The sequence below is a fragment of the Pangasianodon hypophthalmus genome, chromosome 29 (assembly GCF_027358585.1).
Source record: "Pangasianodon hypophthalmus isolate fPanHyp1 chromosome 29, fPanHyp1.pri, whole genome shotgun sequence".
NCBI lineage: Eukaryota > Metazoa > Chordata > Actinopteri > Siluriformes > Pangasiidae > Pangasianodon > Pangasianodon hypophthalmus.
Window position 1 is genome coordinate 4,214,972 of NC_069738.1, and position 27,034 is coordinate 4,242,005.

Genomic DNA, 27,034 nt, shown 5'->3' on the forward strand with positions numbered 1-27,034 from the left:
GAAACAGAAACCAACACAGACTTGAGTACATGGTAAAGGGGGGAATCAAAGTTCAAGAGTTTATGATTTTCTCGAGTTAATTATTTTGATGAATTTATGATTACTGTGAATGTGATCCTGAAGTGCATACTGTCTCTCACTTAAGGATCCTTCAGAATTCAGGAAAATGGAAAAAAACCGAGCCTTTCGTTCCTTAAGAGAGAGGAAAAGGAGGCAGAGCAAAAGTGATGAGACAGAGGAACCAGGCCCTTCTTCTGCGTCCTGAAGACCTTGAGAAGGCCACCATCTGTGAGTCTATGGCAATGTGATACACTGAGCTAAAGGTGTTTGGGTTTGTGACATCACTCTCCATCAACCTGGTTTATATATATATATATATATATATATATATATGGGAGAATATTTCATATTTCATCTGGACACAGCATGTTTCTGAAGAATTTTTAGATGTATGTCACATTGTGCCTGAGACTACTATTTTTTTTTTTTTAAAGCGAAGGATCGTCACACCAAATATTGACTTTGTTTCATTTATTACTGTTTACTCTTTATAGTATTTTTTTAAAATGTAGAAACATTTAATTTCATTATTTTTGAAGGCGTCTTTGCTCTACAGCATTTCTTTACACATGCCTAAGTCTTCTGCACAGTACTGTACCTTCAGAGCTGTGCTGTTATAGAAAATTAATCAACACCTTCTGGTTCTGATTTGAGAATTCAGCGGGATAAAAAAAGGTCAGAACAGTTAGAGAGCGCAGCTACACACACCGAAACCTTCTTGTAGGGAAGTAGGGCTGCTTCACATGTTCTTGCGTATGTTCTGGTTGCAGAAGAAGGTCCAGGATGTCGATGAAGTGCTGCGTCACCGTGAACGGTGCTGTTCTGATGACCCGGTCCGTCCCAAACCCATGTCTCTGCAGTGACTGTAACTTTCTCCAGAAGGTTTATTGTGTCACAGTGTTATTCAATTTCATTTCATTTCTTCAACCATCAGGATGAAGATGATGTGTGCTCCAATGTACAGGACAAAAGCACGTGGGTGAATAAATTCAAAATCAGAGAAAGAGAGAGAGAGAGAGAGAGAGAGAGAGAGAGAGAATTTAAGTAAAAAAAAAATTAATTAAAAACATTTTTAAAAAAGGAGGAAATACGCACAATCTGGCAACACAATGAACCCGCGGTTTCGTTTAGCCCTAATGATGGACAGACTCGACTAACCAATCACGGCGCAGCTGCGTAAACTCTCGCGTTGTCGGGCATCCGAATCATCCAATCATATCGCTTCTTTACGCAGAGGGCGGGTACTTCCGGGTTGCAGTATAAACCCGAGGCCTGCGCGTGTGCTTGTAACAGCTTTCCTCCTTCTGCTCCGGGTTTATTCGCTGTAAAGGTGAGCTTGCTTTGTTCTGTTTTGAATTAAATACAATCCAAATTTATAGCTGTATTTAAAAAAAATTATATTTGTGTCAATAATGACGGTTTGTTGTTTTGTTTGAATGAAAAGTCAACAGCAGTAGCGATGCATGTTAGCTTATTGAAATGCTTTGCTAAGCGCCGAGGCTAGTTAGGCTAATTAGCATAGCTGGCTGTTTAGCTCAAAACTATTCGTTTTCTGGATTATTGTTTAATAATGTGTGTTTAGTTGGCTCAAATGGTAACAAATAGTAGCACTAGTAAAAAATAATACACAGGAAAGAAAAAGATTTAAACGCAAAATAGTAAGTAAGTGTGCGGCTAATACCCGGTTAGCTTTTAGCAATGATGGTGGCCTTCATTGTTTCCAACAAACACTGTTTCTGAGTACAGAAATGTTTATTTATTTCTCTCTCTCACTCTCACACACCCACTCACACACGCACACAGAGTGCATAATGATATAATTACTAAAGTAATAGCTTTAAGAGGTTATTTTTCAGCCATTAAGGCGAATAAGTTAAAGTTGAATCCCAAACGCTTATCTAGTAAAGCTGTAGAGCCCTAGCTAGGGTGTAAGGGATCTTTACTTCTTTCCCTATGTAGTGCACAGGGGTAGGGAGGTGGCCGGTTATTTGGGACGCACTGTTTCACGACTGGTTTGACTCTGCAGGAAAACAGTTGGTGGGATTCAGAAGGGAAAAAAAAGATAGAAAATACAACAATAAAGTGAAAACCTTTCTAAGGAGAAATAAGAGAAGAAATCATTTGCACTAGACTGCGGTTTATGACACACAAGACTAAACAAGACATGATTTCTCATGAATAAGTCAGATACAGATAAATGTGAGGTGTGGCAATGTAAAGAAACTGTGAAGCAGGTGTTAATTAAATATCAGGAAATCTAAAGCTGGGGGGAAAAAAGATCAAGACTGGAAGGAAATGAGAGATTAAAGGTTTAGTAGAAGTAGAAATAATCAGGTGGAAGTTGTCAGGGCTTCAGTCACATTTCTACATGAACCAGGTCTCGTCAGGAGAATATTACTGGAGATCAACGACGCCGGGATTTTACGCCTTTTACGATGTTCTGTAACTCGCCAGAAAACTGGAAGAAGAAGAAGAACCGTCGGTGGCCTGCTTGTGTTCTGGTTTATTAATAAAAACAGAGTCTGTGATGGAGGAAATGTGACAGATTCAGTGTAATAGTGTTAAGAATATCTTATTATTATTATTTTTATTATTAAGCAATAGTTTGAAGTAGGGCTGCACAATATATCGAAATTATCGAAATATCGCAAATATAAATATCGCGATACGCCTATTGCAAGGGCTTGTGATAACTGAATGATTTTAACACTTCCAAAAATTACGAAAAGTCAAAGTTTTAGGGCGATGCAGAGAATGTTCTTTTCCTCGAAAAAGCATGAAATGTATGTTGGTTACGTCATATTCAGTTTTTAAGTATGTAAATATATATATAATTTAAATTGATTTTACACACTTGTAGTATTATCGCACCGCAGTTTGCGTTATTTAACAAGTTACCGCATGTCGCAGTTTTCTTCGATATCATGTGCAGCCCTGGTTTGAAGCTGCTCATGTATAAAGTTAGTCGTATAATCTAAAGGTTTGTGTTTGGTGTTTGGAGGGAGATGGACGATTTGAGCAGAATGTCATATCGCAGTCTTTTTCACGATAGAATGTGCCGTGATATTTTGCAGACGCGGCGTTATGAAATCATTTTTCTTTATTTTCTGTTCATCGTTTCCAAACTATTATCTTTAAATGAAGGAAAGGAGGGAAAGCGAAACGTTTTGTTGATAAAACAGAGTTTAATTCGTTACACGGAGCACAAACACACAACCATGCTCAGAAACGTGTAGCGTAAGTGATATATATCCGATCCACGATATTAATATATCACTCAGCCATGTGCTGAATCACATTGTGTGTTTACTTACGCAGTTTTGCATGATTGCTTTGATAAAGATTTGAATACACACACTTTTAAAGATCGTAACCAGTTTAGTTAAACCCAGCCGGACAGGATTTCCCGGAGCGCCGTGTTGTTATGGGTCTCGTGTTGACGCAACAGTTCGAGAGTCACACTCTTGAGATCGTTCCATGTGTCCGAATTTTACAGGGTGGAATCGGGGTGAAAAGCTGAAAGTTATTCCCTGCGGAAAATCGGAACAAGCCGAGGGGAGTTGTTCTGGGGTCTGCCTGCGTGTATTTATTTATTTATTTATTTTTTAGAGTAGCCATGTTGACTGGATTTCTGGCACTTTTTATAACCACAATGGGCATGTGTTTCAAAAAAAAAAAGAGTGAGGGAGTATATTTTCCCGTCCACATGGCAACCGTGAAAAGACAAGCGTTTTATATTTCTCTGCACTCGAGGCTTTGTTTTCAGCTCCCTTATGGAGTTCTCTGTAACCTGTGTACGTGTTGATGGGGTTCGGTGTCTGAACTGCACTTGATTTCAGACTCCTCCTCACTTCTCCCTCTGTGTGTGTGTGTGTGTGTCTCCAGCATGGCCGAGAATGACGCCGATAACGAGCTGTTGGACTACGAGGAGGACGAGGAGCCTCAGGGAGCACCGGAGAGCGCCACCCCAGCTGGGAAGAAGGAGGTGAAGGGTTCCTACGTGTCCATCCACAGCTCCGGCTTCAGGGACTTCCTGCTCAAACCCGAGCTCCTGAGGGCCATCGTGGACTGCGGCTTCGAGCATCCGTCAGAAGGTAACATCTAAATAACCTTAAACAAGAGTAACTAATCTGATTGGTTGATTGTTTTCATATACAAGCACAACACTGAGTAATTCACATGGTGGTGTGTGTGTGTGTGTGTGTGTGTGTTTCAGTGCAGCACGAGTGTATCCCACAGGCCATCCTGGGCATGGACATCTTGTGCCAGGCGAAATCAGGTATGGGGAAGACGGCGGTGTTTGTTTTGGCCACTCTGCAGCAGATCGAGCCCGTGGATGGACAGGTACGTCTTCCGCTCATTGGTCAGGTGTCAGGAACGTTAAACCAGTTCAGCTCTACACAATAGCGTTTGTCTTCTATCGTCCAATCAGGTGTCGGTGCTGGTGATGTGTCACACGCGTGAGCTGGCCTTCCAGATCAGCAAAGAGTATGAACGCTTCTCTAAGTACATGCCCACGGTCAAGGTGGCCGTGTTCTTCGGCGGTCTGCCCATCAAGAAGGACGAGGAGGTGCTGAAGAAGAACTGCCCGCACATCGTGGTGGGAACGCCGGGACGCATCCTCGCACTCGTCCGCAACAAGACGCTCAGCCTCAAAAACGTCAAACACTTTGTTCTGGACGAGTGTGATAAGATGCTGGAGCAGCTCGGTACGAACCTTCTCACGTTTTCCTCTGTAGTGTGCTCTCTCAGCGCGTTGGCCGTTTTCTCTACTGCACGAGGCAGCCAGACGTTTCCTGTTGCAACTGCTAGACATTTGTGACTCTTTAGACAAACACGTTTTAAAACAACTTCTCCGCAGGAAGCTTTTGTGTAGATCTGGCAACCAGGGCTGTGCGCCGTAACTCCGAATGTTAGTCCTCTCTCGGGTTTGTGGGAAATGAACAGGAACGCCATAGTTCTGGTTCCTGCTGCGTCTGTTCTTCATCGTGCAGTGGAAAAAAACGTCCTTGTGCTGAAGTGGATAAAGACAAACTGACAGTGGAATTGAAATGAATCTGTTACTTGTTAATTAGTTGCAAGTGAGATGGAATCTAATTCAGTGTGGCTGAGAAGTTCAGGGAGCTGTACATCTAGTGCTTTGTGGTGTCTGCATGATTGATGCTTACTCTCTCTCTCTCTCTCTCTCTCTCTCTCTCTCTCTCTCTCTGTCTTTCTCTCTGTCTTACTCTCTCTCTTTTTGTGCTTCTCTCTCTTTCACTCTGTCCTGCTCTCTGTTTCGCTCTGTTTCTCTTTCTGTGTCTCTCTCTGTGTCTCTCTCTCTCTCTCTTTCTTTCTGTTTCTCACTCTTTCTGTGTTTGTCTCTCATCTCTCTTTTCTCTGTGTGCATCTTTCTCTCTCTCTCTCTCTCTCTCTCTCTCTCTCAGATATGAGGCGTGATGTGCAGGACATCTTCAGACTCACCCCTCATGAGAAACAGTGTATGATGTTCAGCGCCACCCTGAGCAAAGAGATCCGGCCGGTCTGTCGCAAGTTCATGCAGGATGTGAGTGTTTACAACACACTGCAGTGAGGAAGTCTCAAACTCTAAACACACTGCTGTACTGGTACAGGAAATGACATCACAAAACATCCTAGGGATTCATAGCCTTTGTTAGTTTAACAGCTTTGTTTTGTTTGGGAAACTTGCAGAATATTTTATTTATCATCCTTTTAAATCTCAAGTTTGACCTGTTGTTTTTTTCCCGCCTTTTCCCCATCAGCCGATGGAGGTGTTTGTGGACGACGAGACGAAGCTGACGCTGCACGGCCTGCAGCAGTACTACTGCAAACTGAAGGACAGCGAGAAGAACCGCAAGCTCTTCGACCTGCTCGACGTTCTCGAGTTCAACCAGGTGAGAACGCCTCGTATGAAATCGCCGGGTCTCAGCTTTCGAAGCCGGGTCGCCGTGCGTCGCTCACAGGCGCGCTGTAATTCCCGTTTTGTCCTGCAGGTGGTGATCTTTGTGAAGTCTGTGCAGCGCTGTGTGGCTCTGTCTCAGCTGCTGGTGGAGCAGAACTTCCCAGCCATCGCCATCCACAGAGGCATGGCTCAGGAGGAGAGGTACAAACACACCGCTAACACACTCGCTGCATCAAACCGGTTTAAACAGGTTTCAGTGCTAGTTTTCCTGTGGTTTATTTTATCAGCTCTGTGATGCATCGCCCAGTCGGCTTTTCCCGTTATGCAGGGCAGATCACATGGCTGTGATTTTTTCCTTGTTTGTTTACTCTGATTTGTGTTTTTTTTTGTTTTGTTTTTTTAATGCAATAGTAGTCATATTTTGAATCATGAAACAATACAGTAAGGAGTAAAGACTCCTTTTCGTTCTGTTACAGGACAATGAAGCATGAAAAACTCTTACACGGGTTATAGATACTTTAAAATCAGACTCCAGGGCTTCACACACTCCGTGTCATGCTGTTATAGGAAAATAACCAACAGCTGGGTGCTGTGATGGGGCAGAGTTAATGTTACCAACCCAAAGTTTCTCAGGACGTGTTTCATTCCCTTTACACCACAGCAATTTATTTATAGAGCTCCATGTGGTATTTTTTTTTTCTTATCCATTTATAGTTACGGTTAATGTTGTGGAATATCTGTGAAAAAGATTATCTCCTTTTATCGCTTATAAACAGTTGTTCCTTCGATAGTCCCTCTTTTTTTCCCTACTCTCTAGAAGTTAGTGAGACAGGGAGGAAAAACGCAGCTTTACTAGGAAACTGTAACATGTAAACTCCTGTCCTGAGGATGTCGGGAAACGTTGTTACTTCACAGAGCTTTACTTCTGACTGTTACTGGAGACTCTTTCCATAAATGTTGAATAAACAACAATCAGAACAGACGCGTTAATATAAACCTGTGATTTACAGCTGCACTGCTGTCAGAGCTGCTGTTATAGAAAACTAAACACCTTCTGACCAATCAGATTGGAGAATGATTTGGATAATTATATCGCCGAGGCTCGCTTGAGTCATGATGTGTGCGTAGAGTAGAAGGTCACCTTCAGAGCAGAGGAAAAAACAGCAAAAAAAAAAAAGACAGTGTGTTGCACACGAGTTTCCGTTATATTGCAGTACTGTGTTTGAACATCGGCCAGGTAAATGCCCTGAAGTCAAGGGGGGAAGGGTGTGGTGGTGTGTATATGATGTGTAGTGGGTGTTTTGGTTTTTTTTTTGTTTTATATATATATATATATGTTGTTTTTCCTTCCCTCCTCCACTTACTGTATAGTTGCTGTTGTGTCTTCCAGCAGTGAGAAGACTTGAGTGTACTCCGTTTTGCAGCAGATTACAAACACTCTGATGTTACCATGAAACATATTAATGATGGCAAATGAGAGAAACATGTTTGGAAGTGTCTCCTGTGTTTAAACTGTGTGTGTGTGTGTGTGTGTGTGTGTGTGTGTTCTCAGGCTGTCACGCTACCAGCAGTTTAAGGACTTCCAGAGGAGGATCCTGGTGGCCACTAACCTGTTCGGCAGAGGGATGGACATCGAGAGGGTCAACATCGTCTTCAACTACGACATGCCTGAGGACTCGGACACGTACCTGCACAGGGTGAGTCTCAGTCCTCGTCTTGTCTTAACGATGTGTTTTCATAAATTAAAAAAAAAAAAAAAAAAAAAAAAAACTCGTACACTTTCTCTACCTAGGCTGTAGTACAGGGGTTCCCACACCACAAACAGTCAGGAAGTTTCTGCAACCTCTGAGTCTTGATCACCCTACATTTTTTTTTTTCCCTTCCCCCCTCCTTCCTCCCCAAATTACAGATGTTTCATATAGGACTGCTGTAAAATCTTAAGTCTGTAACATGTGTGTTAAGTGTGTAGGGTAAGTGACTAAAAAACTAAAGGAATATTCCTTGCACTGATTTATATATATATGTATAATCCACGCTGGAGTGGTGTGAAACGGACCCATGCAGAGTACAGGAGCCTGGTTTTTACTTGGTGTGCGCAGATGAATGTGAATGAAGCATCAGCAACACGAGTGGCGTTATTACTCACACACTGTTCGGGTTTCCACGATGAGCTGTGTGAAATGTTTAGCGATTTCATTGTCAACTATGTTACACTGTCGAGCTCTGTTTCTCTTAATCTTTTCCGCTGTCGTCGTGATTGGTGTCATGAGCTGTTTCTCAAATCAGAAATTGAGAAAATCTAGAGGACTGGCCCACGAAACAGACCTTTCTGTAGGTTTGAAGGCAAAATGGGAGGTTTTTAAAATTCAAACACTAACTGTAATAAGAAAACCGGTTAGTGTTAATGCTCAATAACGGTCTAATATAGTACACAAGTATGTGAGACACAACGCTAGTGTGTATGATGGAGGTGGATGAACTGGGATATTTGTCTGTTTTTGTTGTTGAACTAAACCAGTGCAGTGTGTCAGGAAAGTGAAAAAGTCTAAAGTAACTTCTACACTATTAATCTGAACGTACACACACAATACATCTTCTGTATTTCTAATATAAATTTGTAAAATAATGGAATGAAACAAAAGAGGAGATTGTGAGTTTCTCTCACGACCGCATTTGACCCCACATGGGAACCACTGCTCTAGGATCTGTAACGGGGTATTCAGCTAAAATTAGTGAAAGTCCGATTATGAAATGAAACAACAACTTTACGAAAGGTAAAGGTAAAAAATTTACATAAATGCATCCGATTGGCTGCATCTGATTTGCACCTCTGGGGTTTGGGGGTTCGATTCCCGCCTCTGCCCTGTGTGTGTGGAGTTTGCATCTTCTGTGCTTGCTTCGGCGGTTTCCTCCCCCAGTCCAAAGACATGCGCTGTAGGCTGATTGGCATTTCCAAATTGTCCTGTGTGTGTGTGTGTGTGTGTGCGCGCGCGCACACGCGCGATTGTGCCCTGCAATGTGTTGGCGCCCCGAGTCCCCTAGGCTCCAGGCTCCTGCGACTCTGTGTAGGATGAACGGTACGGAAGATGGATGGATGACTGTAACAGAGAATCTGCTACAGAAGGTTCATGTTGAAGTCTACAGAAAGTTCAGCTACAGTATTTGTTTACATGCTCTGTTCAATCCACCGAAATACCGATGTCTACATCCAGACCTCAGTCTGACAGGTGCCGTGTTTCTCAGGAGCTTTTCAGCTTCCGGTGCGAGTCTCAGAACCTGGAGCTTTCTGTGTAGCTCAGTAGAAGCGAATAAAGTTCTGTGAAAAGACCTGTGCTGTTGATCTTTTCATTAGAGACTAACAATCAGCTCTGCGCCAGATCTCCTTCTCTTCTGTTGATTATTTCCTGCACCCTTTTTATTTATTTATTTATTTAAATTCCACCTCGACTCTTCTCTCCTCCTCAGGTCGCCCGTGCTGGTCGTTTCGGCACTAAAGGTCTGGCTGTAACCTTTGTGTCCGACGAGACGGACGCCAAAACGCTGAACGACGTGCAGGACCGCTTCGAGGTCAACGTGGCCGAGCTGCCAGAAGAGATCGACATCTCCACTTACAGTAAGATTTCTCTCTCTCTCATTCGTACAGGATGGGTTTATATTTCCGATTTCACTCTAACCACACTTGTCCCTCTGTTTTTTTTTTTTGTAGTTGAGCAGTCCAGATGAGTCGTCGTGTCGTGTCGCGCCTGAGGACCACCAGCTCGCAGACGTACCCGTGATCATGTCGTCGTTGCCTGGCTGCTGGAGGAGTCGCCTCCGGTGCATGCTACCGGTTTTAAAGTTCTGCACCATGACACCGTTTTTAACTTTTTACTGTTTCTCTTTCGGGATGGGAGGAAGGGAGGGGAGGAAAAGATGTCTGCTTTTTGTCCCAAGTCATCTGTTTTTTGTTTTAAAGGAATTAAAACTTTTTATACAGTTACTGTTTATCGTGTTGTTGCTGTTTGACTGCCTCTATTAACACCAGTCTAGCCAGAGTGCATTCATAATGATTCATCACAATGGTGTTTTAGTGACTTAATGAAGATCAGTGACTAGTTTTATGGTTAAAATCTCAGTCCCGGTGACTTTCAAGTTGCTTTTTTTTTTTTGCTGTAAATTTAGCAGTGGGTGAAAATAAACAATAATTGGAGAAAGACGTTTAAGCTCCAGTTTGTCATTTGGACCCCTAATGAAAGTGAGAGAACTGACACAGTGCTTTATTTTAATTTAAAAAAAAAAAAAAAAAGCTGAAATGAGATTTCTCATCACAGTGCTGTTGAATTCTGGATCCTGATTGGTCAGAACATGTTGATTAATTTTCTAGAACAGCAGCTCTGATAGTAGCGCAGGTTTATATTGATGCGCTTGTTCCAATACGTTATCGTTTCTATAGTAACGGTTCATTTACGGCAGACACTTCGGATTAAATTAGAAATTGAAATTAAATATTAAAATTGTGAATTGATCTGTCAGAAGATGTTTATTGACAAACATTTTATGGAAGGAATCTCCAATGTCAGCATAAAGCGGTAACACTTTAAACTTTGAAAAAAGTTTAACTTTAAAGTTTTCAGACATCTTCAGGACAGGGCAGTTTACACTTCGTGGTTTCTTGGTAATGTGACAAGCTGCATTTTTGTTTGTTTGTTTGCTTTTTCTTATTAACTCCAAGAGAGGCTGGTGAGGGAAAGACTGTTTATAGCTGTTATAATGTGAGTGAGAACAGGAACTAACTTGTTTCGTGGATGTTCCGCAACATTAAATGTAAATAGAAATGGATAAAAAGTATACCGTGAAGTTTTTTTGATTAACAAAAATAAATTCTTGACAAATTACTGAGTTACAAGAGGAATAAAACACTTTGGGAAATGGATCAACAAAGTTAGTTTTCCTATAACTGTTTTATTGCTTACTTAAATGTGTTAGACTTTAAGGTAAAAGTGTCTGTATGAACCTTTTTCCAGTCACCATAATCATTTAGACGAGACGGGAGGTCTGGTTCTCTTCAGCTCTATTAATACTGATATCTATTTTTACCCGTGCGTGTGTGTGTGTGTGTGTGTGTGTGTGTGTGTGTGTGTGAGAGAGAGAGATCTTAGTCTTGCTAAGCCAGTAATTGCATAATAGGAAAATAGTTTTATAGACCTCACTAGATTAAAATGCTTCTGTAAGTCACAGATGCAGACCTCATTAAAAAGGATTTACTGCACACACACACACACACACACACACACACACACACACTGTGGTTATGTATAGCAGGTGTGTGTTTGTCCTAAAAAGAGCTCCAGGCCTGGATTCCTGTTCAGATCATTGTGTCTGTTTAAAAAAAAAAAAATAAGAAAGTGACACGCTTATGACGTCATGTTGGTCGTTCCTGTCTATGTGACATGTTTGGAAGAAAACTTCCCGTATCTGTATTCGTTCACTAGAATCAGCTGAGATGGTAACAGGAAAGTAGACATGTCTTTTAGTCATCTAAATAAATTCTCTGATAAATGTTAAGATAAATCTACAGCTTCAAATTCTTCACTCAGGTCAAAGGAGAAAAGTATAAACTCTTCAATTTACTGAGTGTGAAAGTAAAACTACATAAATGAGCTACATAAATTAGCTCCTGATGACAAATTAGTGCTTCTTTCACCAGATGAATGTGTGCAAACATTAGCTAGCATGATACAGTAGAAACTAGCCGGACGCTAATAGCTAGCTGTCACAATCCAGACTGCTGTGATGAATACAGAAGTGAACGTAGCAGCAGATAGATGACACGGATGTCTATTAGATCTCATTCCCGCTGATAAAGTCGAGGTTTGTCAGGAATTTAGATCGACTCCTTGAAGATGTCTGATGCTAACGAGTCGTCTTATATCTTTATAAACGTACGATCGTAGAGAAATGTAGTGAGGAGAAAGTAAAGTCTTCTGAAATGGAGTAAAAAAAAAATAAATAGAGATACCTAAAATCAGACTGTATTCTGTTACATTTCTGATAATAAGCGCTGGATGAGTTGCGCGTCGTCCTGTGAGTTTTAAACAAACCAGAGACAAAGTTGTGTTTTGGTTAATTTCTCAGTGATACACAACATCAAGCGTATTGTTCAGACTGTTCATCGAGTTTAAACAGATACCTGAATGTGTTTTTATGAGTCATTACTCGTGTGTGTGTGTGTGTGTGTGTGTGTGTGTGTGTGTGTGTGTGTGTGTGTAGGACACAACCCTGTGACAGAGACAGGATGTATTTTTGAGGACATTTCAGTTGCTAAAGACTAAACGACTCCAGGATTATTTGAGTCTGAGCTGGATGAATTATGATCTGTATAAATAAACGTATGAAGACAAGATCAAATACACCACATGTCTTGGCATTGGGCATTAGAAGCACTTTACAGACAGCTGATATTTAAAAAAAAAACTGCTTTCTCACTTTCTCAGCTATACATCAATCAACAACCCAAAAAAAAATCTACAGTGAAAATTAAAACATCACGTTTACTAAAATAAAACACACATTATGACATTATGGCTGGAATAGTTTGAAGGAATAGTTTGACGAAAGAATCAAATGTACACAGTTTTCCTCTGCAACCTTTAACGTAGTTAGCGTGCCATGTTCGTCTGCCTCGCTCGAAACTCGCTTCCCATAAACACACGCCCACATCTTTACATACATACGACCGTTTCTGTGGAAACTGAGATCATCTGCATTTACACGTTTAAGATGAAAGAAGAGCATCGCATCCAGCTTTCAGAAATGTTTTGATGAGGGCATCCTGACGGATTCTGCTTGTCCAAGATGGCGCCCCTTTAACGTTCCAGTGTTCAGCTACGCGGTGAAGTTTTATTCATGTTTATAGAGTGCTATAGTCCCAAGTCGTCACTGACACTGCTTTCATACTTTCACACCACCAGCACACGTTTACTTCAATCGTAGGTGGAGCTCTGAAAAAAATTAACTTTTCAGAAAAGTACAGAGTGTCGTTAAGCGCTTTTTTTTTTTACCTCTTGAACCAATCAGGATGCAAGTTGGGGATAATTTAAAAAAAAAACGAAGAAAAAAAACCCCAAAAACATAGAAAACAGTGCCAGTGAGAAATGAGCTTTGTTTTACAGCCATCAAAAACATTTCATTACCGATATTCCAACACTGCAATGTAACTTAAAGTGTATGTTTGGGACGTTCACCTGAACGTGATGTGACGTCTCACTCTAACTTTAACTGCACAAGCAGCTCAACTTCTCAACTTTTCTGCCTCATTGACATCAAGCAACCTCATCACACCAATCTTTACCCCATCTGCATTACAGATAATTATAAATCTAATCTAATTAGCAAGCTAGGCTGGTTAGTTAGCCCATACTAGTTAGCTAGGACTGGTAAGAACGTTGCTATGGTTACAGTCAAAACAGCCAAAAGCAGCATCTTAGTTGTTGGACACCAACCACATCTAATCCGCTACTTTTAGAGTAAGTTTGATTTTTCGCCAAACCATTCCTATTATAATATGTAATGTGGGTTCAAAGCAATGCGAAGGTGCACATATATATAAAAAAAAAATACACATTTAGCGTGAACACCATGAACATTAAGCCATCAATGGTGATATATTTCTGCAGTTGAAATCCGGCGTCGTGTGTGAGCCGAGCCGCTCAGGACTGGTGTGCACGTGGAGTGTAACTGTGAGTCACTTGGTTCCAGCTCTTGATGTTTCGCGTGCTGGTTTTTGGTCTCGCTAACGAGGGTGATGTCACCTCCAGCGTCTTGCATATCAGAGCCAGGAGGCAGAAACGGAGACCGCGGCGTCATAAAGACACACGAGAACACGAGCATCGTCTGCCTGGGCTTCAGGCATCGTAAGCTAGATTACAGAGCGAATCGGGAGCGGTCCCTGCTCGTCACTTTTTAAATTACATGTTTACTTCATACGCTGGCGTTTTTTTAAAACTTTTTTTTCTTTAACAGCAAAACCAGAGGGCTGCTGATCCCAGGATTGTAATTTGCACCGAGTCAGCGACTCGCCGTGTGGACGCCAGAATGCGAGGGCACTTGGCGAACGTTTCTTTTTCTTTTCCTGGATCCTCGGGCTCAAGTAAAGAAAAATCTCTGGCACCGGGAATCAGGGTCAAAGTCAAGTTCACGTGGAGTAAGGCCACATTCTTCTATCCTGGGCAAACAAGTCCAAGTTAAAACCAAGTTTTAAGTCCAGGAATCCATCGTGTTTCCCTTTGTCACGTGAAGCATGAGCTCCTTCCCACCAACTGACATCATCATCTGACACACAATAAATACCGTCATATCGTTATAATAGCTGCGTATAAAAAAAGCTGTTGATAGAGTTTATAGGATTATCCCATGATCCCATCTGTCCTAGTTTTTTTGTCTGGGGCAAATGGAAAACAATCTTGAGAAGCATATTTCCCACTGTGAAGTTTTTCCTGGGTTAAAAGGACACACTTCTTTCAGTCCACTAGTCCAACAGTCCCTTTTCATCGAGGGTCAAATACAAAATGTCTTCATAAGATCATATCCTTTACTTGTCCACCAGGTTCCTTCAGTGATTCTAACCAAATCTGTGATGGAATAAACTACAAGTGTACACTACAAGTTCACTATACTAAATACTCCTGGCTGTTCTCGTCCGCTTGTCCAAGCTCTCACTCCGTCTACAAGCGTTTGCGACTCCGGGCCGTCAGTTCGACGTCTGCTCTCGAGACGTACGCCTATTCTATCAGGGATTGGCTGGGGGAAAAGGAAGGGGCGGAGTTGGACGGAGGCCAGGCGGCTAGTCAATGAACTTGTGCGTGTCTCCGTAGAGCCAGCGCTGCGGCGGGAGCGAGGCTTCGTTCAGGTGGTCGCACTGGTCGCTGCACTTACAGGACTGGATGAACATGACGGCCTTCTCGAAGCGCTCGCCGTCGGGGCAGGAGAAGACCACGGACGAGGTGCGGGTGCGGCGCGGGGAGCAGCAGCGGCCGTCCCGACACACGCCGCAGTAGTTGGGCCGGTAGAGACGAGCGCTGCGGCAGCCTGCGTAGTGGAGACGTAACGGCTCAGGAGACTTCTGCGTGCGAGAACATTTCCTCCCCTTCTGTTAAAGCAGAGAGCAGAAACATGGGACGTTAGCGTTCATGGTCAATGATAAAGAAGAATTAAGAAACCAACAGGAAAGATGACCAACATATTCGCCAGAGCATTTAATTTTAGTGCACTCAGAACTTCGGATAGATGTGATGTACCAGAACTTAAACTTTGCTGTACTTGTAGCTAGTACTGAGCGATGTGGACAAAATCTAATATCACGATATTGATGATTTCATATCTTGAAACGATATATTACTTTTCTCTTAAATTGATGAAAAAATGCTCTATACAGTGTAACTGCATGCATTCATGACTGGTCTTACAAACGGTCGTTCTCTGGTCAGTGTCTGATTTGTTACATTCAAACCACGTCCATGTCAGAAGAACCTCCCTGTTTAGGCACCAGTTCCTCATCTTTTACTTGCCATCTTTTACAGCCATTGCCTGTCCTGTGTTGGAGTGTTGCGGGGAGTTTCCATGCTCCTCCATGATTGTTTTTGTTACAGCACACTGCTAGTAGCTAGCTCCACACCTTAGTGACGTAAATCGGCTGCTGAAAAGTGTGGACATTGCGACACTGGCGATGTAGATGATATAGGAAAACATCTATCAGTACACATTTGTCTATCGTCCTACGGTATGTGTCCCCATATCGTACAGCTCTGCTTGTAGCCTGAGATTTTCAAACCGCACATGGCGTGAACGCCACTTAGACGTGAATTAGAAGCGAGAAGTTTATGGCAGACATTTTGAGGTTTAAAACGTGAGGTAGTAGGTGGTTGTGGCGGGTGAATGACGAGGTACCGTGTACGATGCCCCACTGTCGTATAAAGATCTCACTACTTTGTGTGTTTGTTCTCATATGGGGACTGGTATTACTTTTTCCCTAAACTTCTTCCTGTAGGTGCTAATAAACAGACACAGTGAGCACAACTTTACAGTCAGATGGTTAAGTCTATAGTCTGAGTATAGTGCATAGTGTACAATTTGAGACAGAGCCAAAGTTTTATCTAATAAGCCTGAAAAAAAAAAAGCATTAAGTATTAAGACTACTAAAAATAGCCAACCTAATTAGCTGTAGCCATTTCCTAATTAGTAATAAACACGGCTAATTAGGTTAGCTAGTGGATGGATGGCTAGATGATGACAGCTTTTTTTTTTAGCTGTTTGTTTTAGCTAATTAGCTTAAAAGGGAATTAGAGTCAGTTTTCTAATGATGTGGAAATGACACATGGTTCCAAAACAATTTGAAGAGATATTCTAGACATGAATATTTTAAAATATTTTTAAGTGTCTTGCATTGCGTTTAGGATCTGCCGTGACATGTTGATAACCTTTTCATGAGATGAAATAACAGTGCATGGAAACATGAGTGTGTGTGTGTGTGTGTGTGTGTATGTGTGTGTGTGAGAGAGAGACAGGTGTTTGAGAGAAGGACAGTGAAGGTCGATATAAATGAGAGAAACACTTGGCATTAGCCAGCAGCAGTTCAGAGGCGTCACTGTGTCACATTTGCCCCATACCACTAACAATAACAACAGGTGCTCGAGACTTAGCGGAATTAGCCTATTCCCGAGATGCGCATGGACGTATCCCATGGAGTTTCCCAACGGATTTCTGGAGTAATGAAGAAACGAAGGTGACCTTCACTGTGGGGTTCATTAGGGAGACAATCATACCAAAAAAAGGCAAAATTACCTGTTAACCACGTTAGCGTTTTAGGTTAAATGTTCCCTAGGAATAGATGCTAAAATAGGTTATTAGAATTACGTACACGAATACGGTGAATGATTTCTAATCCAACGTTTGGCTACGAGTTGTGATGTTTTATCTTCGCGTTGTATATAAAAGTTATTACTCGAGTTTGGATAGTGATGGGCTACTGATTTGTCTCAGCCAGCGTGTTTACTTTTGGTCGACTTGTAGAAGAAGACACATCGTACACTCGTCGTTTAAGTGCTATGATTAACCGCGTTCATAAATTCGTCTAACAAGCTTCATGCAGTAAGAAGGAGCCCACGAAACACTGTAATCACTAAAGAGCCAGGAGGCTAGTTACTCCAGCTATCTAGCTAACTAGCTACTATGAAAACGTTTTCTCGTAGCAATGGAAACATGATGGTCTGAAAAAAAAAAAAAAAAAAACTGAATACCAACTGCCAAACCTGTATGGACATTGTGTCAACACGCTAGCTGTTTCAGGTAAAAATCATTTTAAAGAATGTGTAAATATCAGTGGTTGTTTATCTGTGTAGATAAATTATCCCGGCTTTATAGAGTGTGTTTTAGCATGTTTTCCAGGAAACACTGCAAGGAGGAGAAGTATGTGGTTTTCGAATGGAAAGGCGTGAGAGCTGACAGGAGGAGCGCAGCACCTTTACAGGCACGGCCATGGAGCTGCAGGGTCTGATGGTGCACAGGCGCGTCTCCTTCACCAGCTTGCACTGAGCGTTCTGGTTGGTGACGCGGGAGGACACTCCCATACCGCAGCTCCGAGAACACGGCGACCACTTCGTAGTCTGGACCACACACTTGTCAGGGCTTCCCAGTTTCTTCCAGGCTGAAGAGAGGAGGAGAATGAGACGGAGAGGAAAAAGAGGTGAGGGAGAGAGGGAGGGAGAGGGAGAGGGAGAGGGAGTAAGTCACTACACAAGCACCATTCACCAAACCACCAACACTGATGCACAGAGAAGGCGATTACGCAGTGGAGCAAAAAGCTGCATGCTTTAGGCAAGTATATATATATATGTGTGTGTGTGTGTGTGTGTGTGTGTGTGTGTGTGTGTGTGTGTGTGTGTGTGTCTGGTTCACAAGGCTCCATTGGAAAATAGTCACGCAGCACTCAAAGGCATACGCAAACAGTTAAAGGGGAAAAAAAGCCTGCTTTCTTGTATGCACACATACAGTATGTTTTTCAAAATAGTAAATTATATCATTTTAAAAAATATGAAAAATACAATCAGCTCCAAAAATATTGGCACCTTCATAAAAATGAGCAGACATTAATATATGAAACACACATGCGCTTCAACACAACAACATGCTGACACTATATTTCTGATTTTAACACATTTTAGGTAGGTTTTTTTTTTTTAATTTTAATTAATTAATATCTGGTGAAGCCAAATGTTCAGTCCCATGACGTGACATGATATATACCGGATATACGGTACACGTATTTTGGCTATGAGGAAATATATTGATGTATTTTTCTTCCTGGTGGGTCAGCTCACACGTTACACAGATTACAGATTATACACAATCCCCAGCGCACACACTCGTATTCAGTGGAGTGCAAACGTCTGCATCTCTCATGGTATGTAAATAGAGATATAGGATAATTTACTTTCATTGCATTACCTTTCTAAACAAAACTGCAAGATATTAAAAATATGGGTTATGGATTTAAGAAGGCAGAATATTTACAGACGGTCATGTGTTGCCATGTGTCAGGCTTCAAACCTGATTTGAGAAGACAGAATTACAGCAGACATGATAAAAAGTTTGGAATAAATTACATTTAGGTTATCTTTATTTTGTTTTTGAGCTTGACTCACACACACACACACACACACACACACACACACACGGTCTTTCACCTGTCGTGGGTTTGTGACTGCGGGGCTTCTCCCACTTCCTCCCCACATCCATCAGCTCATTACTCAGCGTGTCCTCTGGCCTGTGTGGGTAATTCTTTGGGTAGTGCTTGGGGAAGGGTTTAGGGAAGGGTTTAGGGAAGGGCGCGAGGTGAGGGTGGATGTATGGGGGCGGCTGTGGGACTGTGTAGACAGGGGGCAGCACCGAGGAGCCGCGGTGGCAGTCCACACTCGGGCAGCACTGTCCCGGCACTTTAATCAGCCTCGGTGAAGGGCAGGCAGGCGACGCCAGGACCACCTCTGTAGGGCAGAGAGGCACACAGCCCACAGCACCGTCGATGCACGTGCACTGGTGCTTACAGCCGGCGCGGAAGTCCTCGCCGTTCTGGTACATACGGCCGTTATACTCACACGAGCGGCCTTCCAGTTTGGCTGTAAGAGAACCCACGAGTGGTTCGGAAAAAAAAACAAAACAAAAAAAAAACATGTAAAGACGATGTTGAAGTAGTAATTCGGCCAAAATGTTGTGGATCATTCAAGACGAGTTTGCATTAGAGCGATAAGGCTAATGTAGCTAACAAGTAATGAAAGATTATAGCCTCCAGTTTAGCATAAATCACCACACACACACACACAAAAAAAAACATTGTTTGGCTCAGTAACACAATTTGTACATAAATAGTCTCATAAATGAGTCTGTATTTATAGATTAAATATATAAATCATTCTGGAAGTGTATTATTATCTGAACTACGTCTAAATCTGAAGTCCATGTTTATTACGTGAGCCTGATGCTGGCGTGGAGTGTGTCATTGTGTCTGTCATCAAGTCTGTCTGAGCCACTGAACGACTCTAGAAAGCTGTGTGAGGAGTGTGTGATGATTTAGACAGGGCTTTAGACATGGCACTTGCACCATGCTAAACTGGAGGCTATAAACATCCATTATTATTAGCTACAATCGCCTCGTAGCTCCAGTGCAAAACTAAAGAAGCAAACCAAACATGTCTCGGCTATTTGACTATATCTGGGGGAAAATTGTGGACGTTTTAATTTTGGACATTTTTTTTCTTTGCATGTGAAAACATATCAGTGAGGGGAAGAATCATTTATGCTGGAATGAGAGAGATTTCAGCCACAAAAACCCAGAGAAATACATTAATAAAGTTTTTATTTGAATTTTAGTGCAGTTTTATTCTTAGCCCAGGGTGGAATTTTGACATGTTTACAGAAGATGTTTGGTTTGAATCGAGCGTTGGCTCTGAGCGATCATGCCCAGCTTCATGCTTCAACAAACCCTCAACCCAAACCCAAATAGTTCCTTTATATAGCAACATATAAATACTCTGGAATGTATGAGGCAACTCACTCGGAAATAAAATTCAGCCTGCAGTCATGATGGAGCTCAGTGAGAAAAACACTGCATCAACCCGCTGTGCGTTAAAGCAGGTCGAAAGTGACATGGACCAGTTTTCCCAAAGAATCTAGGCAATAAAATTGTCTTAAAGATGAGAGAAACAGGTCAAAGTGATGTTCTTTCTTTATGTTGTTGAATAAACTATCTGTTATACAGAATGTCCAAAGTGCAGTATTGTGTGAGGTTCCGTGTCCTTTCCCCTTCAGTGAATGTGCTGTTCTGATGACTGGGTGAATTTTATATGGGTTTGCTCTGTTTTCTCTCATATCTCTGTAGCAAGGGGTCGAAAAGCATACATGCTATACCTAAACCGTAGATGGTGGCACGTTTCTGTTATTATAATGGACATTTTAAAATATTATCGGTACCCGCACGTGTTTAATTGGGTGTCTCGATAAATAATGTGTTTTTTGGAAGTGCTCCCAAGAATAAAGTTTTCCCGTCTTTGTGGTTCATTTATTTTTGCCTCCTTCCACTTTTCATGCACTAACATGATGAACAGAACTGTTACACCGACTGAGGAATGCAAATGTAGCAGCTAATATTTTATTTACTGTTTCCATGAATAGGGATACTTTTGTACATAACAGACAGGTCCCCATTGCCAAGCAGCAGCACAACTCACCCCTGCAGATTCCGCGAGTGCTGCCCACATCGTTGCCGTAATTACACTCGAGCCCCTTATGGTGGTCACATGGCCGGCCCTCGTGGCAGTCCTGGTTTAGCTGAGCAGCACAAACCTTACAACACCCGCAGCCATCAGGTACCAAACTCACACCTGGAGGACACACGGGGCGCTCAGGAGGGCACTCGCACACCCTGGGGCATCCTGCCTCGGCCTGCTGAGAGGAGAGGGTGTACGACAGATCACACACTCGGGCAAGAGAGAAGAACAGACTGCGTATAATGGTTGAAATAAATCACGATAGCTTCTAGCATGCTGTGCACATGACGTTGTCTCACAATCCCTCTCTAGCTTCTCAGCACTGATAAATAATGAACACAACTCTGGATTTAATGTGCAAAGGTTTAGTTTTTGTATCAAAGAGCAAAGAAAATCAGCTACCTGACTAACAAAGCAAGCTAACTAGGGCTCTGATTTATTCAAACATATTCAAACTTAAAAATACCCAGTGTTAAAAGTGTACACTCTCATTTCTAGCAAAAGAGTAAAATCTAGGAATCGATACGAACAGATTAATTTAATGCCCACAGTGTGATTAATCACAGCATCTCCTCTCATCCTCAATTGGTTGTTATTAATACAACTGAAGGGCAGGTATTAAATTTGCAGAAGGCTGTTTCCACAATTTGAGGATTTTTAAAAATATATATTTCTTGAAATTATGACTCAATGCCTAAAACTGATGAGACAGTTTCCTTAAATGATAAGTGAATATTACAAATAACCTAAAAGTTTTCAAAAACATCTGTTACTTAACTGCTTATTCAATATACACTTCATATTTTGCTTTATACCACAGTGCTGCTGAATTCTGGATCCTGATTGGTCAGAAGGTGTTGATTAGTTTTCTATAACAGCAGCTCTGACAGTAGTGCAGCTGCAAATCACAGGTTTATATTAATGCACTCGTTCTAATACATTATTGTTTCTTTAGCAACAGGGATTTGTGTGGTGAACGCTCCAGGTAATCATTAAAAGTGTTTAAAAAATGTGCTGTTATTAAACAAAGAGAAGCATGTAATCATTGATATGGTGAAGTTATCTGTAAGTTTTTTTTTATTTATGGAATGAGTCTCCAGTGTCAGCGCTTTGTGAAAGTCAGTAATTTATTTATTTATTTATTTTACCACAGGAGAGTCTTCAATACAGAGGGCTGTCCAGTTTCTCGGTAACATGACAAACTGCATTTTGTCTTTTCAACTTAAAAAGAGAGACTGGTGAGGAACGACTGTTTATAGCTGCTATAACGCAAGTGAGAACTTGTTTTAAACGTACACAACATTAAACGTAACTATAAACTGATCAAATGAACAGTGTTGCTCTTTATAAAGAAAAGCCCTGTTAGCGTTGCTGTGGTATAGGAGGAATAAAACACTTAGAGTCGCTTCCTCATAGCCAAGTGTTTTATTCCTTACTTGCTATTTTGCTATGAATGAGGTAATTGTATGTGTATATACAGCACTGTGCAAGTCTTAAGCACCTTATTTTTTTTAGTACAAACTTTGTTATAGATGTTTATTTTCTGACGTCTACATTATTGATTCAGTACAAAAACATTTTAGATTCCAAACATTAGTTTTCCAGCACAAAATGAAATGTTACAGAAAAATGTTTGTATGTCAGTAAAGAAAGCAGCAGATTCCATAAGAGACACTTTTCAGATAAAAACATAATGAAGGCTGCTGGGTTTCGCTGCAGAAATAAGAAGCGAGTCGACAGTCAAAGTCTCCAGAAGAACTGTGGCTGCTTCTGCAAGATGCTCAGTAACACTTCCAGCTCATTTCCTTATAAAACTGCACACATTGTACTACTAATTTTATTTTTTAATCAAAGATCGTCACACCAAAAATTCACTTTGTTTCATTTATTACTTTTTTACTGTCCTTTATAGTATTTTTTTTAATGTAGAAATATATAATTTTTGAAAGCATCTTTGCTCTACAGCATTTCTGAAATTCTGAATGAAATTAGCTCTGGCTGGATCAAACACTCAGCGACACCCTCAGTTCAGTAAAGTTTATCTGTCTCAGGTCATCAGGTTCACATTCATTATACATTCATTCGGCGTACATTTAACCTCAGTGATGGCAAACTGCACCGGCACACGGGGCCGTGACACACACCATGATCAGGAAATCTGCTGCGCTGTTAACAGTCTGGATGATAACGTTCACAAATAAAATTCCAGGTGCAGCATATCGCTTAAAAAAAAAAAAAAGGTTAAAGAGACCAGGAGCACTTTAAACTTTAAACAAATTACAAGTCTCTTTAAAAATATTCAAACTAAACTTCTTGTGCTTACAGTGGGTCACTAAACTATGCTTTTATTATCAATACTTATGGCAAAATAATGGAAGAAATGAAAAAAATCTAAAAATGAGCTGCTTTAGATAGATAGATAAATAATGCTTTTAGCACATAGTTGCAGAGTAAAGTTAGTGATACTGTACTGAATGTCGTCGGCTCTGGAAAAGCGGCTCTGTAAGCAGAAGTCTGTACTGGAAAGCGTGATATTAGTTTGGACACTGAATTCTTCATGCCACTCCAGCTCTAACCACACAGCACCAGCTTATAATTTCAGGAAAACCAGGAGCATATTTCAAACATAAAAATGCTGTTGGTTTTCAATAGTATTATTTTTCTCAACATGGTCTCCTCCCTGCACCTAAAAAACATTTATACTATATTTTTATTTCCCTGTCCTCCTGTTCCAGACTTTTATAAGTTATTATGACTTTCTGTAATGCTGTTTTAGTTTCTTTTTTTTTAATCTCTTTACATATTTATTTATATTCTAGATCAGTGGCTAAGGGAAGATGGATGGTATAAGGATTGCTTTTTTCCTGATTTAATTCCAGACCTACAGATACAAATATTGTTAAAAATACATTTTGTTCAAGCAAATAAACTGATTAAGAGGCGCTGTGTTGAGAGTGAGTCTCCAGTATTCAGTGGTGTGAATGGAGTGCTTTTCTGGTCTTCTTGGTGATTTGCTCTAGGTGGAGATTCAGTTTAGCTTCAGTTTATGACTTTCCAGTGAAAGCGTGCCAGGTCCAGGCTGCAGAACTGAAGGTATCTTGTCTGACGTGCACTGAGCCGTGGGTTTAACGTCAGGTGGGTGTCCGTCATTTAGAGCGGTGGTTCTTAATCACTTAACCATTAAACCCGTCTTCCTCACACTGTGTAGTTTAGTGTTTACTTTGTTCAAACACACATAAATCGCCTCATTATTCACATACACAGCTTCCTGCTGTATGGCCCTAGTTCCTGATGTCCCACTAACTCCTTGTATACTTGTATAGAAAGTGCACTATATCCTGTTTTGAAATGATGTTTAGACATTGTTTTTTTTTTTTTTTTAATCCACAGTGAGTCAGTATAAAAGCTCAAGTCTCTTACTGAGAGCTGCTCATTTAACAGATTTATTACATTTCCATTCACACAGAGAGCGAAAAGACTTCTTCAGAGAGAAGTCCTGATTTCCACCTGACGATTTCGGATAATCGTGTAGCTGTTCCTTCTCTCTGCCGTCTCAGGGAGCCAATTCTGTGATACTCCCTCACTGCGGATCATTTAGTCCAATCAGAGAGGTCCTGAGCCCGTGTAACACCCCTCACACCCTCCAAATCAGCTCTCTCTCTCTCTTACACACACACACACACACACACAAACACACATACACACACCTCCGACCTCCTCAAAGATCTCCTCCCTTCTCAAAGCAAAACCTGTTTCAGATGTGGGCCGGAGATAATTCGTATTTACCCGACCTTTTCCCTCTTTTTAAATGACTCTGGCAGAAACACTGAAAATCAGTGCCAGAAGGGGTCTAAAGGGCCCGACTGTTTCCGAGCAATGGCTATTCTGAGCGCCGCTTACTGCAACTAATGATTAAATCTGCAATACCGGGAATGAAATTTCTACCAGACTCTGAAGAGATGTCACACCTGTCACACACACAGGGCTCGGTTTAATTATGCAAATGGAACAGAACGCAAAAAAAAAAAAAACAAAAAAAGACAGTCCGTGTTGTGTGTTTAATATCTGGAAATACTGTATATCATTCCAACGTTAGCAAAACTAAAAGAGGATCTTTAATCAGGATCGAGCTTAAAAACAGAGACCAGCGTAATTATAGATTACATTTCAACTCATATTGACATCAAAGTGTCCCACTGACTGCACTCTGTGTGTGTGTGTGTGTGTGTGTGTGTGTGTGTGTATGTATGTATGTGTGTGTATGTATGTATGTGTGTGTGTGAGTGTGTGTTTGTATGTGTGTGTGAGTGTGTGAGTGTGTGTGAGTGTGTGTTTGTATGTGTGTGTGTGTGAGAGTGAGTGAGTGTGTGTGTGTGTGTGTGTGTGTGTGTGTGTGTGTGTGTGGTGTCACATGACCTTTCGGAGAGAGAACACACAGTTATATATTCAACAGTAAGACAATTATGTAAATATTACAGACATTTTATTTGTCAGTGTTATGAAAAGTACATGGAGTATGTTAGCTGTCAATGTGTGTGTGTGTGTGTGTGTGTGTTTTAAAAATATAATCACTGACCTTTGCAGAACAAAAAGTGGTATAATATAAAAATAAAAACTCAAATTAGGAAGTAGGGAAGAACTAAATTAGACCCCAGTCTCAGCTTTACTGATTATATTAAGAAGATGAATGATATCAGTCAGGCTCAGGCTCTGAATCAGTTAAATTTGGCAGCGTGGAACACTAAAATGTGGTTTAAAGATACAATCGTGAAGATAACGGTGCCAGAAATTCGACCTAATTTCGACCTACGCCATAGAAGAACCATTTTTGGTTCCTTAAAGAACCATTTGATGGATTGTTCTCGTGCCAAAATGAAATTAATAATCATTTCACACCACAGAGAATCTTCCACATAGTATGGACGTCATGGTGAGAAATGATGTTTCAGGTTATTATGGCACCAAAATGGTTAAAGAACAAACCATCATGAGATTCTTTAAGGAGCTAAAATGGTGCTCTCTGGCTGCATGAAACACTAAAAAGATATTAGTAGTAGTCATCAAGTTAATGAGCCGATTATTTGGATTATGTTTATTAAATAAACCTGTGCTGATGGTGTTTGTCAAAGTTAAAGGGGTCCCTGACTTTAAAAAGTTTGAGAACCCCTGACTATAGACCACAGAAGAACCATTTTGGTTCCTTAAAGAACCGTTTGGTGGCTTCTTTGAAGGATGGTAAAATCATTTCTTACCATAAATGTCTACATTATGTGGAAGATTTGTTGTGGTGTGAGATAACTGTTAAGTTTGTTGAGCTCTAAGTAAAATGGTTAAAGAACCATGAACCATCCACAAACACTTATTACAGTTCAAGGCTTTAAAAAGCCATTTTGTGACCTTTGAAAGGCTTGGCATTGAGATGGTGCTCTCTAGGGAACATGTTTTGTATCTTTGGTGAGAAAACCATGATTGTAGAGGAACATTTAAGGAACATACTGAGATCTTAAGGAGCTGGAGGTAAGGGTGTGTTTACAGCTTTGAGGGGGTTTGTATCTTTGGGAAAAACACAATGTACCTGTAGGTTTTTAGCTGCTTTAGTGTATAAATGATGCCATTTTCTCAAAAGTTCAAGCAGAGCAGTTAAACAGACCTCCTGTGAGCAGCTCAAAGGTGATCCACTGTAACACTGATCCCTGGCCCTCATCCTGGCTGTGAACAACATGTCAACACAAAGCAAGCAGCAGAATGAAGTCAGGACTGATTTCTGAAGGTTTACTCACCCAGCCCAGGGCCACCATCATGAAGAGGAGAAAACACAAGACATCCCTCATCTTCATCACCAAAATACAGCCAGAAGAGGATGTTTTGCTGATGTGTTTTGCTGTTTAATTGTAACGAAGGTGTTGTGGAGAAAGTGAAACACTCAAAATAGCGTCCAGGTAAATGATCTCTTTATAAAAATAGAAGGAAAGAAGAACAATCCACACAGTTTATGGTAAAGACGCTGTCCGTCTCCTAAGCCCCTTTAACGGTTTTTTTTTAACGGTTTTTATTCGAATTACTTTTATATATGACAGTTGCGCGTTCTAAAGACGCCCCGCCCACCTCTTGTCGCTGAGCCAATAAAAAAGCGCGCGTGCTGGGGGACAGTATGGACGAGCTCGCGCTTGGAGGCGTGGTCACACAGATCAATGCGGTCATTCATGAAAATTCAGATGTACTACACACCGCAGCCAGCGGCCTTTCTCGCCATGTTTATTTATACACGAGCGGAGAG

The 27,034-nt window shown here is 41.3% G+C and overlaps 2 protein-coding genes across 3 annotated transcripts; one reads left to right on the forward strand and one right to left on the reverse strand.

Annotated features, from left to right (window-relative positions):
* The first annotated feature begins 1,252 nt into the window (after window positions 1-1,252).
* On the forward strand, window positions 1,253-10,128 carry ddx39ab (DEAD (Asp-Glu-Ala-Asp) box polypeptide 39Ab). The gene is made up of 10 exons (XM_026927640.3): window positions 1,253-1,390; window positions 3,946-4,154; window positions 4,277-4,404; window positions 4,493-4,769; window positions 5,487-5,605; window positions 5,823-5,954; window positions 6,054-6,163; window positions 7,515-7,659; window positions 9,428-9,575; window positions 9,669-10,128. The coding sequence occupies exons 2-10, from the start codon at window positions 3,947-3,949 to the stop codon at window positions 9,683-9,685; spliced, it is 1,284 nt and encodes a 427-aa protein (XP_026783441.1). The 5' UTR covers window positions 1,253-1,390; window position 3,946; the 3' UTR covers window positions 9,686-10,128.
* Window positions 10,129-11,328: 1,200 nt separating this feature from the next.
* si:ch211-106h11.3 (CCN family member 1) lies at window positions 11,329-26,822 on the reverse strand. Of its 2 annotated transcripts, none has more exons than XM_026927404.3 (5): window positions 26,538-26,822; window positions 20,719-20,932; window positions 18,682-19,110; window positions 17,458-17,642; window positions 11,329-15,089 (listed from the first exon to the last, which is right to left on the reverse strand). In XM_026927404.3, exons 1-5 carry the CDS (start codon window positions 26,592-26,594, stop codon window positions 14,784-14,786), a joined length of 1,191 nt encoding a protein of 396 aa, XP_026783205.3. In that variant the 5' UTR covers window positions 26,595-26,822; the 3' UTR covers window positions 11,329-14,783. The 2 variants fall into 2 exon arrangements, with proteins under 2 accessions (XP_026783205.3, XP_026783204.3); XM_026927403.3 differs by having other exon boundaries at window positions 20,719-20,935.
* Window positions 26,823-27,034: the final 212 nt, after the last annotated feature.